Source organism: Seriola lalandi, unplaced genomic scaffold (genome assembly GCF_002814215.2).
Source record: "Seriola lalandi dorsalis isolate HSWRI2012SDOR001 ecotype SW California unplaced genomic scaffold, Sedor1 jcf7180002054782, whole genome shotgun sequence".
NCBI classification, from domain to species: domain Eukaryota; kingdom Metazoa; phylum Chordata; class Actinopteri; order Carangiformes; family Carangidae; genus Seriola; species Seriola lalandi.
This window is the reverse complement of record NW_019525335.1, coordinates 939,073-958,586: the sequence shown is the minus strand read 5'-3', so window position 1 is coordinate 958,586 and position 19,514 is coordinate 939,073. Positions and strand designations below refer to the sequence as shown.

General features: G+C 42.7%; 1 protein-coding gene across 2 annotated transcripts in view; it reads right to left on the bottom strand.

The window, feature by feature from the left end:
• Positions 1-19,514, bottom strand: part of bbs9 (Bardet-Biedl syndrome 9) — a 161,595-nt gene that overhangs the window by 92,259 nt on the left and 49,822 nt on the right. For both annotated transcript variants that reach the window (XM_023425470.2, XM_087179093.1), the window contains 4 exons: positions 14,684-14,824; positions 13,402-13,497; positions 12,736-12,908; positions 12,306-12,458 (listed from right to left, as the gene is read on the bottom strand). In XM_023425470.2, the coding sequence (XP_023281238.1) occupies positions 12,306-12,458; positions 12,736-12,908; positions 13,402-13,497; positions 14,684-14,824 (563 nt within the window). The remainder of the gene's footprint in view (positions 1-12,305; positions 12,459-12,735; positions 12,909-13,401; positions 13,498-14,683; positions 14,825-19,514) is intronic.

Below are 19,514 nucleotides of genomic sequence, written 5' to 3'. Positions count from 1 at the left end.
CCCTTGCACACACAAACACAACCTGCACACATATGGTGTCCCTACGGTCCAACAGTGAACCACACACTTGATGCAGTCCAGACCAGAGAGACCTGAGAAGCCAACTCACTCACACAGTCGCACACACACATAAACACACACACACACACACACACACACACACACACACACACACACACACACACACACACACACACACAGCCAGGTCTGAGGTGATGGTTTTGGTCATGGTCCCAGTGAAAACGACACTAATTTGGAGCTAAGGAGCTTTGGTGAGCCGAGTAAAAATTCCATCAACCTACAACAGTGGAAGCTGGATGCTAATGAAAAGTTAACAATGCCAAGGTAAAGTAAATGAGGTCAATGCTAATGCTACTGTGATGCTAACAAGGTCCGCCTTCGCTTAGATTGCTAATCTGATCAAACACACTGGGGCCTTTGTAATGTGACCGCCACACTCACTTACTTAAACATACGAATGCATGCACACACAACATAAACTTTCATAATCATCAACACACACACACACACACACACACACACACACACACACACACACACACACACACACACACACACAGATACACACACTTCACACAAATTCCAAAAACTACACTAAATAAGTTGTACCGACAAACACACCCTTGGCAGCCGTGTGTGTGTACCTGTGTGTGTGTGTGTGTGTCTATAGGGTGTGTGTATGTGTTGCCCCCGCCATGCCTGTTTGCTTTTCTCTCAATGGTCTCCTTTGAAGGAGGAAGGAGAGGAAGAGAGCAAGTGAAGGAGGCAGAGAGAGAGAGGAGAACTCTGGGAATTCACTGCAACAAGATAAATATCCTCAGCTTGGCGTCGCAAGGCCGCTGTGCTCTCTCTCTGACACACACACACACACACACACACACACACACACACACACACACACACACACACACACACACACACACCCTGATTACAGAGTAAATATGTATAATCTTATAAATCAGCTATTGTTTGTGACGTGTAAGAAACAAACGCACACACACACGACGTGCAGCGACAGACATGTTGACTTTGGAGAAAGTGAGGTGGTGGAGGTGATAAGTCATGTAGGCTCTCTCACACACACACACACACACACACACACACACACGACATAAATAATTCAGTGTATAGATATTTCTTCAATTTATTTAAATTTAAGTTGTTTTTTTTTCGCTTATTCCACACCGAGCGATCACAGGAAAACAAACAAGGGTAAACATCCCAAACCTGCGTCTCCGTAAACCCTGACTGTAAAGGAGATTAAGGTAAACTGCAGGAGTGCATGACAACACGCTGCACAGCGGTTTAACAGACGCACACTGAGAGGCGTTCAGCTGCTCTGCTGTGCTGCGATGCACCGTGTTTGGAAACGGATATCGCAGGATTCAAGCAGATTTCATAACGTCACAACACCAAACTAGAAATCGTAGCATCACTCTCATGCACCGTTTACCTACTGCAAGTCTAGTTTCCTTTGATTTAGCCCCTGTAATTATTCTCATAATTTTGTATTGATGACTATGAATTGATAATAATATTGAATATATTCAAAAGCAAAAAAATATCTGTAGGTAACTGAAAGTAGGAACCTGTAGTATCTATCAAAATGAAACAACATTTAAAAATGTCCCCGCGCCCGGATACGACCCACATGAGCGCCAGCAACGCCAGAGGACGTACCAGACCTCCATCGTCATGGTAACAACAATAAACAAGCGGATAAGTTTCTTGGAACCGCCGCAGTTTGATTAAGTTTACGAACAAAAATGACTCGGTTAGGTTTGGGAAAGGATCATGGTTTCTGTTGAAATAAGTACCTTCCCTAAAGTTAGAGGACCTTCGTTGTCATGGACCGTCGTTGGACCGTCGCCGTGATTGGACCCAACGTCCTCCTCACATAGACTTTGTCGCTCTTTCTACCACGTCAAGTGACTTCCTGTTTTGCTCCTGTCATAATTACTACGGCCACTAGAGGTCACCTCACAATTAAATGTAACTACAGGATATAATAAGCCGCTTGCAGAAGCACAGTCTCCCAAAATAACTGATCTATCAGATTTGGCTTTTGGCTTATCCCTCCTCAGTCTAGCTTTTCACTGTCATCTCACTCCGCTGGTCGGAACGGAGACATAAACACACGCACAAACATTTTCCACCATACGCCCAAAATCCATTAGCTACAGTTCTGAATGCAGATCTGTATATATTGTTCCAGTTTATTATAGTTGGACAGATTTGCCAACTTTGCCCCTTTGAGCGTATGGCTTCCATACATGCAGACCACATGACGTGCTCCACACGCAGCTCTGTTTACTGCTAATTAAATAATGGAATGGCGCACACACACACACACACACACACACACACACACACACACACACACACAGGGATCCTTGTTGCGATGGTATTTCCTTCACGGACAAGAATTTATTCATCAGATGCACGTGGCAAATTTCCTCCGTCATGTGAGCCCATTGTGTGTGTGTGTGTGTGTGTGTGTGTGTGTGTGTGTGTGTGTGTACTGTATGCTGGTGTGTGTAATCTTATTATTGGAGGTGTATCCTCTGCAGACCCTCAGACAGAGTCCTGCTGGGTTGAACAAAGAGTGATTAGTCTGAGCTGAAGTGGGATCGGATATTAACCACAATGCGACACAATCAGTCTGATAACGTTAATCACAGTTTACTACGCTCCAGCGGTTTGAACCAGGCTGCATAATCTACTTTACCTTTAGCCGACTTTAGCTTTATCTTTACTTCATATTACGGTTACTTAGTTTTTGTTTTATTTATTTGAATCCCTTCGTCACTTTCATTTTTTTTTTTTAAGTGATTGCTGATGAAAACCTTTTATTATTTTTAGTTTTGTGTTACAAAAATAAAGACTTTTTCCTTTAATTTCTACTTTAATCTCTTGTCCACTCTTATATCACTTTAGTGTCTATTTTACATTATTTTATTACAGACAAGAGATGACAAGAAATGATGGAGAGACAGATGCTAGAAAAAGTCCCCATTTCTTTCTTTATTTTTTTGTCTTCTTATTTCTCATGTATTTATAATAACTGTTATTTAAAATTACTGATTTTCTTTGGTTTTTAAACTTAAAAGTCCACTTTAATGTGTTACCTCCCCACATATTTTCCCTATGGACATTTTCGATCACCACTCCTCTGTGATCTTTTTTACTCGTAGCGTCATTGGAAGCGTACGAGTTTACAGTCTGTGGTAGACGTGGCCGACAGCATGAGACTCCACACACTGTCCTGCGAGCGGCGGGGGGTGGTTTTCATTTACTCTACGGCCAAACAACGGCTTCCCACGACCAAAGCAGAATGTAAACAGCACCCTGTTGTGGTTTTGTATGTTACAGTCGAAAACGTCTGCGCCAGAAGAAAGGGGGCGGGGAGTTTTGAAACCGCGACACAGGGTCAAGGTTGACCTTTGACACCGAGCAGATTGAGCAGATTGGGGGGGGGGTCTCTAACAAGGATGGTGCAGCTTCCCAGGTCAGTGTCCACTGTCAGAGGGGTGTAAAATCAGATCTGGACTGTTGGCACTGAACAATCAGACAGTTTAATTAAAGCTGCAGGGAAAAAAAAAAAAAAAGCCCTGAAGTCTATAATATCTGCTTCTTTAATCTCCTCCCAGCGTGACAGCTTTCCAACATGGATGACTTATTAAATCTCTGCTTGGTGCCCAGCAACAGAACACAAAGAGAAATGATGTGGTAAGCATGGTGGGAAACTTTCTTTTTTTTTTCTTCTTTTTTTTTTTTTTTATATATTCACTGGACAAAACTTCAGTTTGAATATTTTAGGAGGAACAGGAGCACAGCAGGATCCTACTGATGATTTTCTCTGCAGAATATTACATTTTTATTGGGTTTACTTTACCTGAAGACACCGGGGTCACTGTTGTTCATTCATTTCCTTGTTCCTTTAAATCTTTTACTTATCTTTGATTGTTTTTCTGCTTATCTACCTCTTGCTTTCTCCAGTTTGTTCTTTCTTTCATTCATTCTAAACACTTCATCCTGTATTTTTTGAGACATTTCACTGTTTCCTCCTCTGCTTAATTACATTTTTATTGCTTCGCCATCTCCTACATTTCCTCTCTCTTTTACAATTTTCATTTCTGGCTCTGATCTTTTAACTAATTGATCTATCTTAATTAATTCATATTTAATCTCTTTTTCCTGCATTCAGTAAACTCTCCCTCTGTCCTTCTTCCGCTGCCTTTCTTTTGTCCGTCCTGTGCGGTGTGATGGAGAGACGGGATCACTCATTTTGCAGGACAGACAGCAGACAGATGAAAGCAGATCAATAGGAAATAAAACAGACAATAAAAGTCAGATTCGTTCTTTGATTCTTTCAGCTGCGGGATCAGAGGACAGGAAGGGAAGTGAAGGAAAAGGAGGGAGGTGGAGATTGTTTACGACTCTGCCTGATTCAGATCTATCTTTTCATATTACCTCTATCTTTGTTGCTTTATCTACACTTCCTTTGTGCCTGTGTTTGGTTCTTCACTGCCATCACTCTTCATCTCTGTGAATTTCTTCTCTTTTCAGTCTCTCTTGTTCTTGCATCGCTTTTTCTTTTCGCATTGCACTGAACCACAAACTGAAAAGAGGAGACGACCTGTGTTTCCATTCCTGCCTTTCACATTTTCTTCCTCTTGATCTTTACACTTTATTCTTTCTTTTTTTTCATTCGTCTCACTTTCCATCTCTTGGTATTTCCATCTGTCTCCCCTATCTTTCAGTATCCATCTTTCTTTTTGAACTCACTCATTCCATCTCCTCATATTTCTTCTTTTCCGCGTCTTTACATTTGGTATATCCAAAATTCTCATTCTTTGTATTTCTGTGTACGTCGTTCTTGCCTTTGTTGCCCTTTTCATGCGTCTATCTCTTCTATCTTTCTCTGCGTTTCACCCTCTGATCCCCTCTTCGACAGTCTCTAACCCCTCCCACCCCCGACCACATCCATATGTTAATAATAAACTCTCCTCCAGCTCCACCACATCTATGAGGAAATCCTCTGGCAGGTCATCTATGTCTGTCTGATATAGAGCAGCGCAGATGCTTCATCCTTACACTGCTCTTCCTCTGTGATTCTTTTTTATGTGAATTTCATACTACAGCTCATGTTGGATCCAAAAATCTGGCCTGACCCGACTGGAACCGTTGTGTGGATTGTGTGTTAGCCCGCCCGCAACCGCTGCAGCATTTAATGAGCCCGAACCTGATTAAAATCTGGGGAAGATAAATAAAATGAAACTCGACCCGATCGAGCCCGAGGGAATTAAGAGAAATTAGAGCCAGACTCGGCCCGAACCCGTCTGGTCAGGGCAGCGCTGATTCAGTTTGGGCCGAGAACCAAAGCTCTATCACAGAACGTTTATCTGATCCTACAAATATAATAAGGTTTTACAGAGCTAAATCTGAAACGTTTTGACTTTAAAAAGACTTTTTAATGAACTAATGCTACCTGGAATTGAATGGAAGACTGATTCAAATCCAAAATAATGAAATAAATCGGCTGATTTGTTTGCTCATGATTAATCAAAGTTGGGAAGCAGAGACAGAGATTAAAAGGAAAATTTAAAAAAGGGAACTGTTTAAGACAAACATGAAATACGATCTTATTTGCAAATCGTTTTACTTTAATTCAACGGTGGTTTAATGAATATAAAGAAATGTGTGGCGCAAACCAGTTTCCTCTGTTTAAATAAAGATTACTTTAAATAGCTGTTCTGTAGTTTTTCAGATTCAATCTCATTGAAGAAAAACCAGTAGTACCGCTGGAGACGGTCCACACTACAATAACAACGGCATCGACTGTTTGCTCTGATGCTTAAAATTACCTTAGTTTAAGTTTCCTGACAGTCGACCTCACGCGGTTGTTTCAAAGTCTCTCTGAGAAGCAAAATAGAAGAGAGATGTTTTTATACCACGGAGCAGAAAAGACACTGGAGACAAGTGTTTGCATCACGTTGCTCATACGTTAGTGTGGAATACTTAATGGAAGCCACGGACACTGCAGATTATGGACACGAAGAAAAGGACAGGACAACAAGCAGTCAAGAAGAGTCAAAATCCTGGCCACCTGACAGATATTAGTCCAATATTTACTCACATTTTAGCTCAGTTTTGTTCTCCACCAATTCCTGAGGGAAATATCTGACTTTACAGCAGCTACATGCTCAACTATTTGCAGTTTTTTGAGCTGAATACAGCAGCCTGAAAATGGCAGCGATGAGAGCCGGGAGAGTGAACTACCACAAAGTTACAATGAACCCAAAGACGCTACGAAAGCTCTGTAGAGCCGATGGGAACTGCACAGCTGGGTGATAATTATCTTTGAGTTGAATCTGTGATGTCATATGAGGGATTTTGTAAACTAATGACAAATAACACTTTTTGTTGCTTAGACTAAAAAACCTTTTAAAATACTATATAAGGTAGTCAGCCTACCTGCCTTCAGGCAAACACCTGGCATCAGCCGCAGGAGGCTCTGTGTGGGTGTGTGTGCGTGTGTGTGTGTGTGTGTGTGGTTGTGTGTCTGTGTGTGTATGTGTGTGTAGATAAAGTTGGCTTTGCTGTGGCTCCTCATCAGGAGATAAAAGGCAAAATCCCACATCCTGGAGAAAGCCCACCCCCATCAGACACACACACACACACACACACACACACACACACACACACACACACACACACACACACACACACACGGAACATTGAGTGTCAGTCAGCTGAATGAAAGACAGCCATTCATTGATAAGACAGACAGTCACATAAACAGACTGTCGGAGGGAAAACAAACCAGACCACCGCCACCTCTCTGTGCTCCATTCAGCCTGCAGAGGGGTCTCAGTGTGAGAGTGTGTGCATGAGAGAGAGAAAGAGCACTGATGGGTGTCAATGTGTGTGTTTCTGGGGTGAAACATCTCCCTGGGGAAGAAGAAGAAAAAAAGAGAGCGAGAGAGAAAAAAGACAGAGAGAGAGAGGGAGGAAGTTTCTCAGCTCTCATCGGTCCTTTAATCTGATACACAAACACACAGGGCACCGAAGAGCCTGCCATTCACGCATGGACACACACACACACGCGCACACACACACACACACACACGCACTTTCTCTTCACGAACACACACTCGGTAATGTGCAAACTGACCAACACTCAACTGAGACACTTATACAAGCAGGCTGCACACGCACGTGGTTACACACACACACGCATTTACAGGTATGCACATAAATACACACATCTGGGAACGTCCTTATGCGCACATTAAAGCTCGCTGGAAATATTTTTTACACCGGTTTCACTACCAAAACCAAAATGTTTTAATTGCTTAATTTGAGGTAAATGGAAATATTTATTTATAAGACCCTTTTTTTCTGTTAATAAAATAAACTCAACTCCTCAAAGATGTTTTCTGCTGCAAGAGCTGCTGTTCTCTCTCTATTTGGGTCCCTTCACTTTGCTTACTGCGTTTTGGATCAGGTCCCGTTATCCTCGGGTCTGTTCAGACTGTCCTTGGATCAGATCTCTTTGGCTGAAAATTGATTTTTGCACATCAGGTTTGAGCAGGTTTCCCATACATCCGTTTTGGATTTTGTCCAAATTTTTTGGGAGAAAAAAGCAAACACAGGGGAAAACGCCTGCACTTACACACATACACACATAAACGTGTATGAATGCAGTCACTGACGCCTGCACACACACACACACTCACACACACTCACACATGCCATCGCAAATATGCACTCAAGATCTACTGAAATATGAATATACAGATTAATACACACGCAGTCATGAATGATGACTCACAAATGACCAAATGAAACATACATACACACACACAAGGTTTAAATGCACACTTCCTTATGCACTCTTAGATACACACACATACGCAGAGACACAGGGAGTGAGTGAGGCTCGGCTGTTAATGGCGATGGTCCTGCACTCCACAGTGGGATCTGTGTTTAGCCATGTTTAGAGCTCCATTTGGGGCCAGATAAATCAAGCTGCTGTCTTCCAGAAGCCTCCATTAGGGGCCCTGCGCGGCCCCTGGACAGCCTGTCAGTCACCCCGTCAGTCAGCAAGCCGCCCTCTTCCAGCGTTTGAACTCATAATTACAGGGAGACTCAGCTTGGCTCGGTCCCGACTCGGCTCCCGAGTCTCACCCCCCCCCCAACCACCACCACCACCACCTCCCAGACGGCAGCATTTGCTAGCCCAGCGCTAATGCTAATACTAACAAACGACGGACGTTTCACCTCCAGAGGAAACAGCGCCGGGGAAAATATTTATGGAAACTGAAAAGCCTCCCTCCCTTTTTTTCTGCCCCCTTTGGCCTCTCTTCATCCATTTCCACAAACTCCTTCTACAGCTTTTAGTTTTTATGTCTTTGAGTGACAGTCCAGGGTTTCCCCTCGAATTGGAGTGGGCTTAGCGCGGCAGTTAGTTGAGAGGCACTAGCGCCGGGCTAACCTCTGTCTGCCACAGATTAATCAAACACCAGTTAGAGGGGAGAGTGTAAAACACAGGGGCAGTGATGACTGATTGCTTTTTAAGGGGTGACGGGGGAGGGAGGTGGAGGAGAAACACCTCAGATCAGGACGGAGGACAGAGCTGGGAATTAACACCAATGACCCAACAACCTGGGGACTTTTGTCCATAGATGGTTTGTCTTTTCCGCAAGCCACTTCGACACATAACAAACAATCATTCATGGGTCTCGCTCTATTCTGGAACTCATCAATCACGTCCTGCTGGTCAAACGGTTCAAACATCGGGTGTTTTTTTGGAATCCAGCCACTGTGGTCGGCAGATGAAAAAGTTTCCTGCGCTAACACGTATACACAATCACACACACACACACACACATGAAATCAGACGTGGCTCACTAGCTCTCAGGAATTCATGAATAAAATATAGGCCCATAAAGGCAGCATGAACAATGGAAATATTATCCTCTGCTGCATAAATGCACAGTCGACCACAGAGTATTCTCACAGGGAGCTCGTTCCTCTTATCTCTGACGGCTCGTCGGCGATGGCCGGCCGCTGCATGTGGAGACGCACACCGCTAACGAGGGGGAAATCCCCCTCCTCTCCCCCGCTCCTCCCATCACCCAAGATTGATGCAGAAAATTTACCCAGCAGACATTCCTCCGGGCTGAAATGAAAGGTGCCTGGTTCACCAGCATTCCTGATTGGCCACACATTCCTCCGCCATTCGAACAGCAGTGGGATTGCTGGCTTGAGGCCACGGCTTCATGAGGTAAATATCTGCAAGATCTCTTTCTAAACAGTCCCCTGAGATTTCACCTGGTGAGGGCTTTTGACCAGGACATCATTGATTCAGATGTATTGACTGGAAAAAAGATAATGATGGGAAACGTGAAGGAACAACATCCTACGTGATGAAAATGGGGAACTAAAAGATATACTTGTTTGAGCTACAGTTTACCTGTATGTTTACAAGCTTCTTGTCAAGAGGAAGAAACAAGAACAGAAGGTGGGAAGTGAAAGAAATGTTTAAATGGAAAAACAGAAATTAGAAATAAAAATAAAAAAAAGTTGGAAAAGAAGAAATAGTAAAAGACGGAAATGAATGAATGGAACTTTGTGATGTCACAACAAAGCAGTCACCGCTGTCAGCCACGCCCCAAGCCCCGCCCACCTGGACCCACCATCCAAACCTGCAGGATTTGGTTTCTCTGAGTGTTTACACTTCAATTGAAACATTGGAAAAGTGTAAAAAAAAATGGGACCTTTAAAACAGTGATAGAAATGAATAAAATCCACTCAGATAGATTAAACAAAAAAAGCATATTTAATTTTAGGCCTATTCCACCCCCCTGTCAACATTTTATATAAAATGAGGACGTGATGTATCCTCACGAAACCCGTCCTATTACAGAAGCCGAACTGCTGAGCTGGCCCCCGGCCTCAGCGGCACGACTCCTAATACTGACATGAATTATTAATTTGACGCATTCATCACTCTTCCGACCAGCCGTCGATAGCCTCCATTATGGCGAGTGTGTATACATTACAGAGTGTATAGTGTGTCAGAAACTTCCCGCATGCGAGCCGCTGGATGGCGGGAAGAGAGGAAGACGGAGAGAGAGAGAGAGAGAGAGAGAGAGGGAGGGAGGGAGAGAAAGAGCAGGTGATGGACAGGAGTGACAGCAGAGAGCATTAGCATGAGGAGGCAGAGTCGTGATATCAGAGCTAAATATCAGACAGAGAGAAAGAGTGAGAGCGACGGCAGTTTGAGGTTACACAAAATTTTATAGCGAATATACGATAATAGAGAGATCTAGTAAAACATTTGGATACAGGTGATACGATCAGTTTATAGTGAGCACTAGCATAAACAGGAGGAGTTCAAAACCCAGAGTTCATTGAAGTCAAAGTCCTTCACCGCAGTGTACAGATATCAACAATTAAAAAAGCTGCTGTGGTGGAGGGAACTACAGAAGGACCCACTGCTGTGGTTTTACTTGTTTACAGTTGGAACCGACTCTGTTCTGCAGAGTCACGTTTTCTATAAGACAGGTAATTCCTCTCTTTTGTTTATGTTTTAGTTTTGTTGTTGTGTTGTTTTTTTTTTTTAACTTCCCTATTATGTCGGAGGATTATTCCCGAGATCTGAGATCATCACACGGGGATACGTGGCGTTTTCGTGCATGTCTGAGCAGAAGGTCGCATGCATGTCATTTTCCAAACTTACCGTTGTGACTCTCTGACTCAGGTGAGACAGGTGGTCAGTGGTTAAAAAACTGGCCTCACTTTATGATCGATTCTAACAAAGACCAGGTAAATTACTGTTTTTTTTTTATTGTTTCTTTCAGTCCTTCACTACAGTGACGCCGCTACAGGATCTCCATACATCTTGTGACCACACAAGTTTTACTACAATGAACTCAAATTTTGCAGATTATGTTGTTAGCTGATGAAGTATGGACACAGTAAGTGTTGCTGATTAAGCTGTTAAGGCAGTTTACATTAAACAGAGCAAGCATATTAACATTTAAAACAGACATGTTTAGATCTGCTGCCCTGATAGCTTATCCTGGCAAGAACCGAGGCAATCCAAGGTGAACACTGTTTATTTGGATTAGATCGGCATTAAGAACTTCAACAGGCTCATTAATTTTCTCTCATTAAGCTCCAGCCACGTCTCTGAACTCTGAAAGTAAATGTGCATTAAATGAATGTACGGTTGGAGCGCCGGGCTGGACAGGGGGAGCGACTCTGATCACAGAGAGCCAAGTGGTGACGTACTGACAGCTTCAACGGTTAATGAAGAGATGATGTCACGCCGCCTCGCTACGCTAACGAGAAGCTAATGGACGTTGGAGCTGATGGCCGCCAAGTCGGCCTCTAGAGTAAACAGCAGGGGCAAGGAACCATCACTTTGTCTCACACACACACACACAGACTAAACTTCATTTACACACACACACACACACACACACACACACACAATATCACAGTGACACTACAAGTAGTTCCACCCTTCACTACGTCAAAGTTAAACAAAGGGCAACTCAAAGGTTTAACGGCTGCTTTGTTTTAAAAAATCAGCTTCATTCTGATCTCAGCTACAACACACACACACACACACACACACACACACACACACATATTATGTATCAGGGAGAGACAGAAAAAGAGAGAGAGTGGCGACGCATGGTCGTGCGGGTACAAGTGTATCAGTAACCGGTTTTATCTGTTTAAACTAATGTGACTTAATGTCTGTGTATGCATTTACTTTACAGTGTGTGTGTGTGTGTGTGTGTGTGTGTGTGTGTGTGTGTGTGTGTGTGTGTGTGTATCCAACTGGGTGTGAGCTCACAGCTAATCACCTAAAGAGAGGAAGTCCATAAATCAGCAGAATACAACTCTCACACTGTAAATCTACACTAACACGTCATCGCTGTGTGTGTGTGTGTGTGTGTGTGTTAATGAAACACAGCACAAGACTCTCCAAGGTAAAATTCACCTCCAAGAGTCAAACAATCAAAAAAAGTTCCCATTTTCTGCTGCTAACCTGCAGTGAAGCTGCAGCAGCAGCAGGGTAAGAACCTTTGGCCCCAGCCGTGTCCTACGACCTCTCCTGGGACTTCCTGAGGTGTTATCAGGCCTGATGGGATATCTGGCGTCCAACATGTTCCTGGTCTGGTTGGGGGTCTCCTGCAGTGCGTGTGTGTGTGTGTGTGTGTGTGTGTGTGTGTGTGTGTGTGAGTGAGAGCGCTTCTGACCTGGCTGTACGTGGCGTCCAGCAGTGTGTCCAGGTTCTGCAGAGGTGCAGGGGTTTTGTCTTTGAACCGAGTCAGCAGGCGGCGCTGGATGGCTCTGAACTGGACCGCTCGCTCCGATAGCAGGTCCTGGTACTGCTGAGCACTGACACGCAGCTAACACACACACACACACACACACACACACACACACACACAGGAAAACACAGTTTAACACATGTTTGTAATACGTTTTTACACATTATTAGCACTTTCAATTCACATCAAACAAAAGGAAGCACAAGACGACTTCGTCTTGGTTTACGACTTGGAAACACTGACAGGTTTGAGTCATTCTCTCAGTCAACTGAATGATCAACTGTAAACAAACTTCAGCAGATGTTGATGTTGCAGCTTGACATTTATTTATGTTGTCAGCTGTGAGTGTTTGTACCTGGAAGTGGTGGTCTACTGACAGGAAGTACTCCTGCAGGGGAAGCGGTCCGCTGAAACTTTTCTTGAAGTCCTTGACCCCCAGTTTGGAGAAATGCTGGTCGAACCTCTGAACCAGCTCTTTCACCACCAGCCACATGTCCTCAAAACTGTCGCTCTGGATACGGTAGCGCTCTGACGAACAGACAGACGGCCATGTTACATGAGGACTACGTGAGGTAACCTGACAAGACTAACTATAAACATGGAAAACATTTTAAAAATGGCGCAAAAAAGTTGCTAAAAGTATCAAAAAGTGTTGGAGCTTATGATAATACCGTTGATAGTGTTTCCAAGTTGTTTATTATTGAGGTACAGAACAAGGTCCAAGAGGTATCAGAAGTTATCAGAAGAAAGTTCAAGAATTTAAGCGTCATAGATGGAGGAATCGAAATGTACTGAAATGTGTCAAAAGTTTCAAAATATTTAGAGAATCATGGAGAGGCACCAAAAAGACATCAAGAAATATAGATACCATTTGAAAATGGCATCTGGTAAAATGTTTAAAGCCCTGAAACCGGCACTACATCAGAGACAGATCATTTCCACATTTGCACCAGCCTTGCTGAAGACAAACCAGTGTCTCGTGAAAATGCCGTTCATCATTTATTTCTGTTGTCAGACTCACGGGAGGTCTTGGAGGCCAGCACAGTAACCTTGGCTCCTGACAGGAACTGGAAAGCCAAGGTATTCCCGTCCTTATCTTCTGATTTTGATGAAAACTCTGCAGGGAGAGAGAGAGAGAGAGAGAGACAGAAAGACAGAGTGATGAGACAGATAGGACAGCCTATCATGATGCGAGACGCCAAACAAAGGTGAACAAGAGACAGTCACACTGTATCACAGAGACACACAATATGAGCAGGCACCAGCTCACACAAATCACTCTCTACAGGAAAAAAACACACACACAATCCGTATGAACGCCGAGTGTGTGTTTAGACGTCAGAGCTGCAGATTGGAGCTGATTGTCAGATAAGTGGGAAGGAGAACAGAGATTCCCAGGGTTCTCACACACACACACACACACACACACACACACACACACACACAAGGAATCATAAATAAATAAACATGCATAAACACACTCGTATAAATACACAACCGCACACACAGATACAACAGTTGATTATTCACATACATGTATACACATTCACACAGCTACGTCCCTCTCGTTCCCTCCCCTAGCTTCCTACTCATTGCTCATGTCATTGGGCTTTGTGTAGCACCCTCCGGTGGCCACGTCACCGCTCCTCAGCCATTAAGCTTCATTAGCTGCACGACGTTTCCATCTCAGCCTAACTGAACAGACATTTATTCTAATACCTGTGTGGGAAAAAAAACAACAACAAAACAACAGATTGTTTCATCACTGATACACCGGATTGATTTTGTAAATGGACTAAATCTATACACTCGACTTGTGAAATGCATTAGCGGACAGCCCACTCTACCTGCGGAGCTCCAGCCACCCATTATCTCATTCATTTACAATGTTTACGACACAGTTTTGAGTGAAAATCACAATCAAAACTGCAGGACACGTGACCCAGATTTTCTTTAACCACCCAAAAGCGTTACAAGAGATACAGCTGTAAAGCAATATGGCAAATGTGTCTAATAGTTGCATATTCCACTATCTAAAATATGTGTAAATTAAATGTATTTTTGAATAGCCAGGAATTAGACGGAGTCAGGTACTGCCAAGATGGCCACAGCTGGGGCAGCATTAAAAACCGCTCTTCAGAAACTTCGCGGACGTCGCGTCACGGAGGCTACGTCCATCTTAATAAACAGTCTTTGGTTTTGGTTCATAGTAATGTGCGAGCCTTGATTGTTGGGGAAACTGAGAACAGCGTCAGGAGAACATCAGTATGTGTCAAGTGTCTGGTTGTGCGCCCTCGTGTTACCTGGGAAGATGGAGTTGAGGTTGACTGGCGGCTGGTTGGTCTCCACAGTGATCTTGAACTTGGTGGTTTTGGTCGGAGAGGAGGGAACACACACCAACACCAGAGGTAGACGGAACCTGCACTGGAGAACCCTGGGAACTCCTGGGAAAAGGAAATTTGGTCCAAGTTTAAAAACCTTTGAAATATTCACTTTTTATATTTCATTTTTTCCGTTCTCCACAATTTAGTCCTTTCCATTTTTCCAATTTGTGGCAATGCCACTGACCTGCCAACGCAAAACTAAACACACACTGAAAATACATAGATTTCTTTCTTATTCTGGATAACAGAGAAGCTGTAAAGATCGATTTATTCTGCATTACTTCATGCTACTCTCCAATCTCCCTCCGCCTGTTGATCTTTTCCTGAAATACAGCCTTAAAGTCACAACCCACTTCCCCCATTAAGTGGCGGCCATCTCCACCAAACTCCCCTACGGCGAATAAAACGAGGTCGGAACATCGCCTTTTAGGCTTTCTCTCCAAACAGCAGTCAGGCTAACATTTGTTAACACAGTCAACACTGCAGATATTCAGATTACGTGAATATCTGAGCGCTACGAGACCGAGAGACTCAACATCAACACCGACAGCGGAGGGGTGTTTGTCCAAAGATCCGAAAGGGAAGTTTTGTGAAAAGCGGAGTGAAATTTTGAGAAGAAAAAAAAATAAGAGGGGAGGAGGGGAGTTAAGGCCAACTATAACTATGTTCTGAGCCTAAGCAGTGCTGAGCTTGGCAGAAATCTACACTTAGCTAGAATAACAGAGCGAGGGAAAGCAGGGATGGAGGAAAACAGTTGTTAAGAAGAGATGGAGCGAGGGAAGCTGGGGAGAGGAGGTGAGCTAACGACAGGAGAGGGAGAAAAACCTGAGTTGAGCAGAAAAAATTAGTGGAAATAAACCAGTGTGAGAGTGAGAGAAAGAGAGAGACCAAAAGAGGAATAATATGAGAAACGACAGCCGGGGTGGGAGGGAGGGGACGGTTTAATTATGGAATGTTCCAGGTTATTATAGATACCAATAATTACCTGCAACTACTGTGCACCTTTTTCGTTGCAGACATGAAATTATTATGTGATTATGTGGACGATTCGGTTTGGGTTGAGTACATGAAGTGAGACGGGGGGGGGGGATCCAAGGAAAACAGTAGAAAGGCAAAGAAGAGAAAAAGAAGTTTCAGAGAGGAAGACGAACTGGAGTCGCTTCATTTCTCATTGACCCTTCGTCCCGGGTGACTTGACTAGCTAAACAACGGATCATATCCAACAAACACAACAAAGAAGGTTAGATACACATGTTGTCAGAGTGAATATGCAGCAGGTTTACGTATTATAATTTATTTATTCAGTATTAGAAACCAAACCTTATTCTGAATCCTAACAATTCTCCACGTTGGAATAATAAGAGCAGAAAGATCAGATCCAGATACACGATCATGTTAAGAGTTTTTAAGCAACTATTGGGTGATTTTGTTTTTCTCATTTACTTTCTTAGACTGTTTTACTGCGGCCCACATATACCTAACCTTTCCGAAGAGCATTTTTCAAGCCGCACCACCGTGTTTGTAAGTTCCTTTGACAATAATCAGAGCAGACGTGATGTACACTGTGATGGATTGCCTGACTCAAACAGGTTTCAAGTCTCTCCAAGATTAATTTCATAACAAACTGAAATGAATGAAACCTCTGGCTGCCTGAAAGGAAGGAAAAAAAAACTCAAAAAAAAACCCAAGAACTCTGAGGTATGCTTTGGAAAGCGGTCAACGCTAAGGTGAAGTCTATGTGATATATAATGAATGGATAAATACTGCAGGCGGACACGGATATGGTGCTTGGGAGACTTGCTGTGACAGCACAGATAAAAAAAAAAACATCAGCGCGACTGAAGCGTCCCTCTGCTCATTACCTGGCTGAATATCAAATATTCAACATTCAAAAAATAAAAAAAGAGCTCTTATTGATTCATTCATTTAATTTCCTGGAGGTTTGACTGATCATTATAGAGGCATTTAATAAGTTCTCCGGGAAAAGAAACGTTCCAGAAATGCTCAAAAACATTATCTGTGTCGTCTGACGGCCTGGTGTACGAGCGCACGCTGGGTTTTACTGGGTGGCTGAACCAACAAATCTAAATATTCACAGCAACACTAATGTGACAGCATTGCTAAAGAAAACTATCTACAGTCTATTTCAGGAAGCGGGTTACAAGTTAATATTGCGCCGCAGACACTTACTGAAAAGTTTTATTTTTATATTTGTTCACTGATGAATCCAAACCAGCGGAGTGAGCTTGATGGAACCTAAACCTCCTAACTATCACTCTCCCTTTGAGGTGATGAGATCATATTTAGTTCACTAATATAATATGCAGGGACTGTGACTAATGAACCAGTTAAACCAAAGTGCAAAGTCTTCTCATGCAACATAAAGTTAGCACGGTGAAGTTTTATGTTCACACTTAGGGTTACCTGTGTGTTGAGACAAGCTGCTGTGAGGAGCTTGACATTTGAAACTCTGTTCTCTGATATTAATGATGGGTGGGGAAAGAGAGAGGAAGAGGAGGAGGAGGAGGAAATATATAGTGAGCAGAGTAATAAAAAGTCAAAGAGACAAGGAGGGGAAAGACAACAGAGAGAGGTGGAGATAAATGAGTTGAAAAGAAAGATGACAAGATAGCAGAGAGAGAGAGAAGAGAGACGGATGGACAGAGAGGGTAAAATGGAAGAAGAGGAGGAAGGGAGTGGAGGTCATGAAAGGCTGGAAAAGACCAGGGGAAACATTTTTTCCGTCTCAAATTCAGCATCGCCATTTACTAGTCATCACTGCGTATATGTGAGTGAGTGTGTGTGTGTGTGTGTGTGTGTGTGTGTGTGTGTGGCAGTAAATCTCATCTTGTTCCACTCCACCTCTGCACATTCCCAGGCTTTCATCACCAGGTCACACCCACAATACAGAGCTTTACCTGCACACCGAGTGTGTGTGTGTGTGTGTGTGTGTGTTTCTTCAATTTCACAAAGTAAACTTTCAAAAAAAAAAAAAAAAAAGCAGAATTTTCAGGACATTTGAAAGACCGTTAAGTAGCTCCAGACAGCTGTATTATGTTCAATATATAATTACACGATACAAACTTTACAGGAAGGGCACGTAACTGTTGAAAATCAAACCTTGTTCTCAGGAGTCTACCTGTTTCCACTGTTGACCTAAAACCTGACGTGAACCCGCAACCCACATCTGCCCAAAATCTTTATCACCCTTTGATTTTAACTTTATTCACATACTATTTTTCTTTGCTGTATTTTGTTACAAATTGTCGACCCCCGGGGATCAATGAATGTTTTATCGGGGGAAACAACTTTTAATTTGAAACCGGGACCGGCAGCTTCGAATTTCTATTTCTTGAAGGAGCCAAGTGACAGAGAAGGTGAATAAACACACGTTTGAGAAAGTTTTCATTTCAAACTAATTAGTCAAAGTGTTATAGTAGATTTGTGGGAACTGACAATGTGTTTCTAATGTACTTCTACTTGTACGGCCTAAACATGAACTTTTGTTCTTTTGTGACAGTAGAAGTATATTTTTACCTTGTTGTGATCTCCTTGCACTAATTAAATAAAGGTAGTACTGACACCAAGGTCTCCTACTGCACTGAAGCTTTAGTGAATGCCCTACATGTTTGTGATACAACAAGCCTTCAGACTGAAAGTAGTACCGATGAAATACAAGGGTCTACATTGGTGTGAAAACGTTACCTGCTACAGGTACCGGTAAGAAAACTAGAATTATCGCCTCGTGGTCGTATCCCTCCACCAACCAGCTACGTTGCAGGAAATATGACCACAATCTGTCCTTCTGTTTCTGAGTTACAGCGTTGAATAATGACCAGAAATGTTTTGCAGAACATCATGATGTCGCTGTAAAGTTGAACCTATGATCATGTGGATATAAAACTGTCATCACTTCATCATTTTATCCTGTTTTAAATATTTGTTTTAAAATGTGTCGAACTGAAAATTAATGGCAATGAACGGCAAATGAATTTGTGAGTTATGACTTGACCTTTGACCTTTGACCACCAAATTCTAAATCAGTTTATTCTTGAGTCAAAGTGAATGTTTGCACCAAATTTCAGCACCAGCGCCTTATCATATTTATTTTTTACAACTACATTCATTCTAATTTATTCTGTATTTTATGCCTTGTACTATTTATACTTTTTATATTTTACTGTTCGTTATAAAGTGTCCTTGAGGGCCTTTAAAGGCGCCTATAAATAAAATGTATTATTATTATTATTATTATTAAATTTCGAGAAGTTCCCGCATTACTTTTTTACATTATTACTGAGATATCACGTTCACAAGAATGGGACGGACGAGCGGACCGGGCTGTTGCTGGCACAAAGGCGTAATGAAACACAATCCATGAAGTTCCAGTTTGAGCACTACATTCATAAATTCAAAGGATTATTGGACTCAAAGACACAACACAGTGGATTACACAATATTACTAGACAGTTCTATAAATCGAAGCAGCGACAACTGTTTTATCCTTGGTCTTGATGATCACGAGGGAAACAGATGAATGTTGCCTGTTATTGCTGCAGAGCTAAAGAGCTAATGTCAGTCTGAACACAACCAAAGTCTTTTCCCACTAAACTGCTGAAACTGAGTGACTTTATTTTCATCATCCATGACTCGCTCCGTGTTTTCTGATCAGTGCGACACGGCAACGGGCTGCAACAATTTCCAACTGACTCAAACGTTATTTTCTGTTTCTCTCACAGTCGCTTACTCA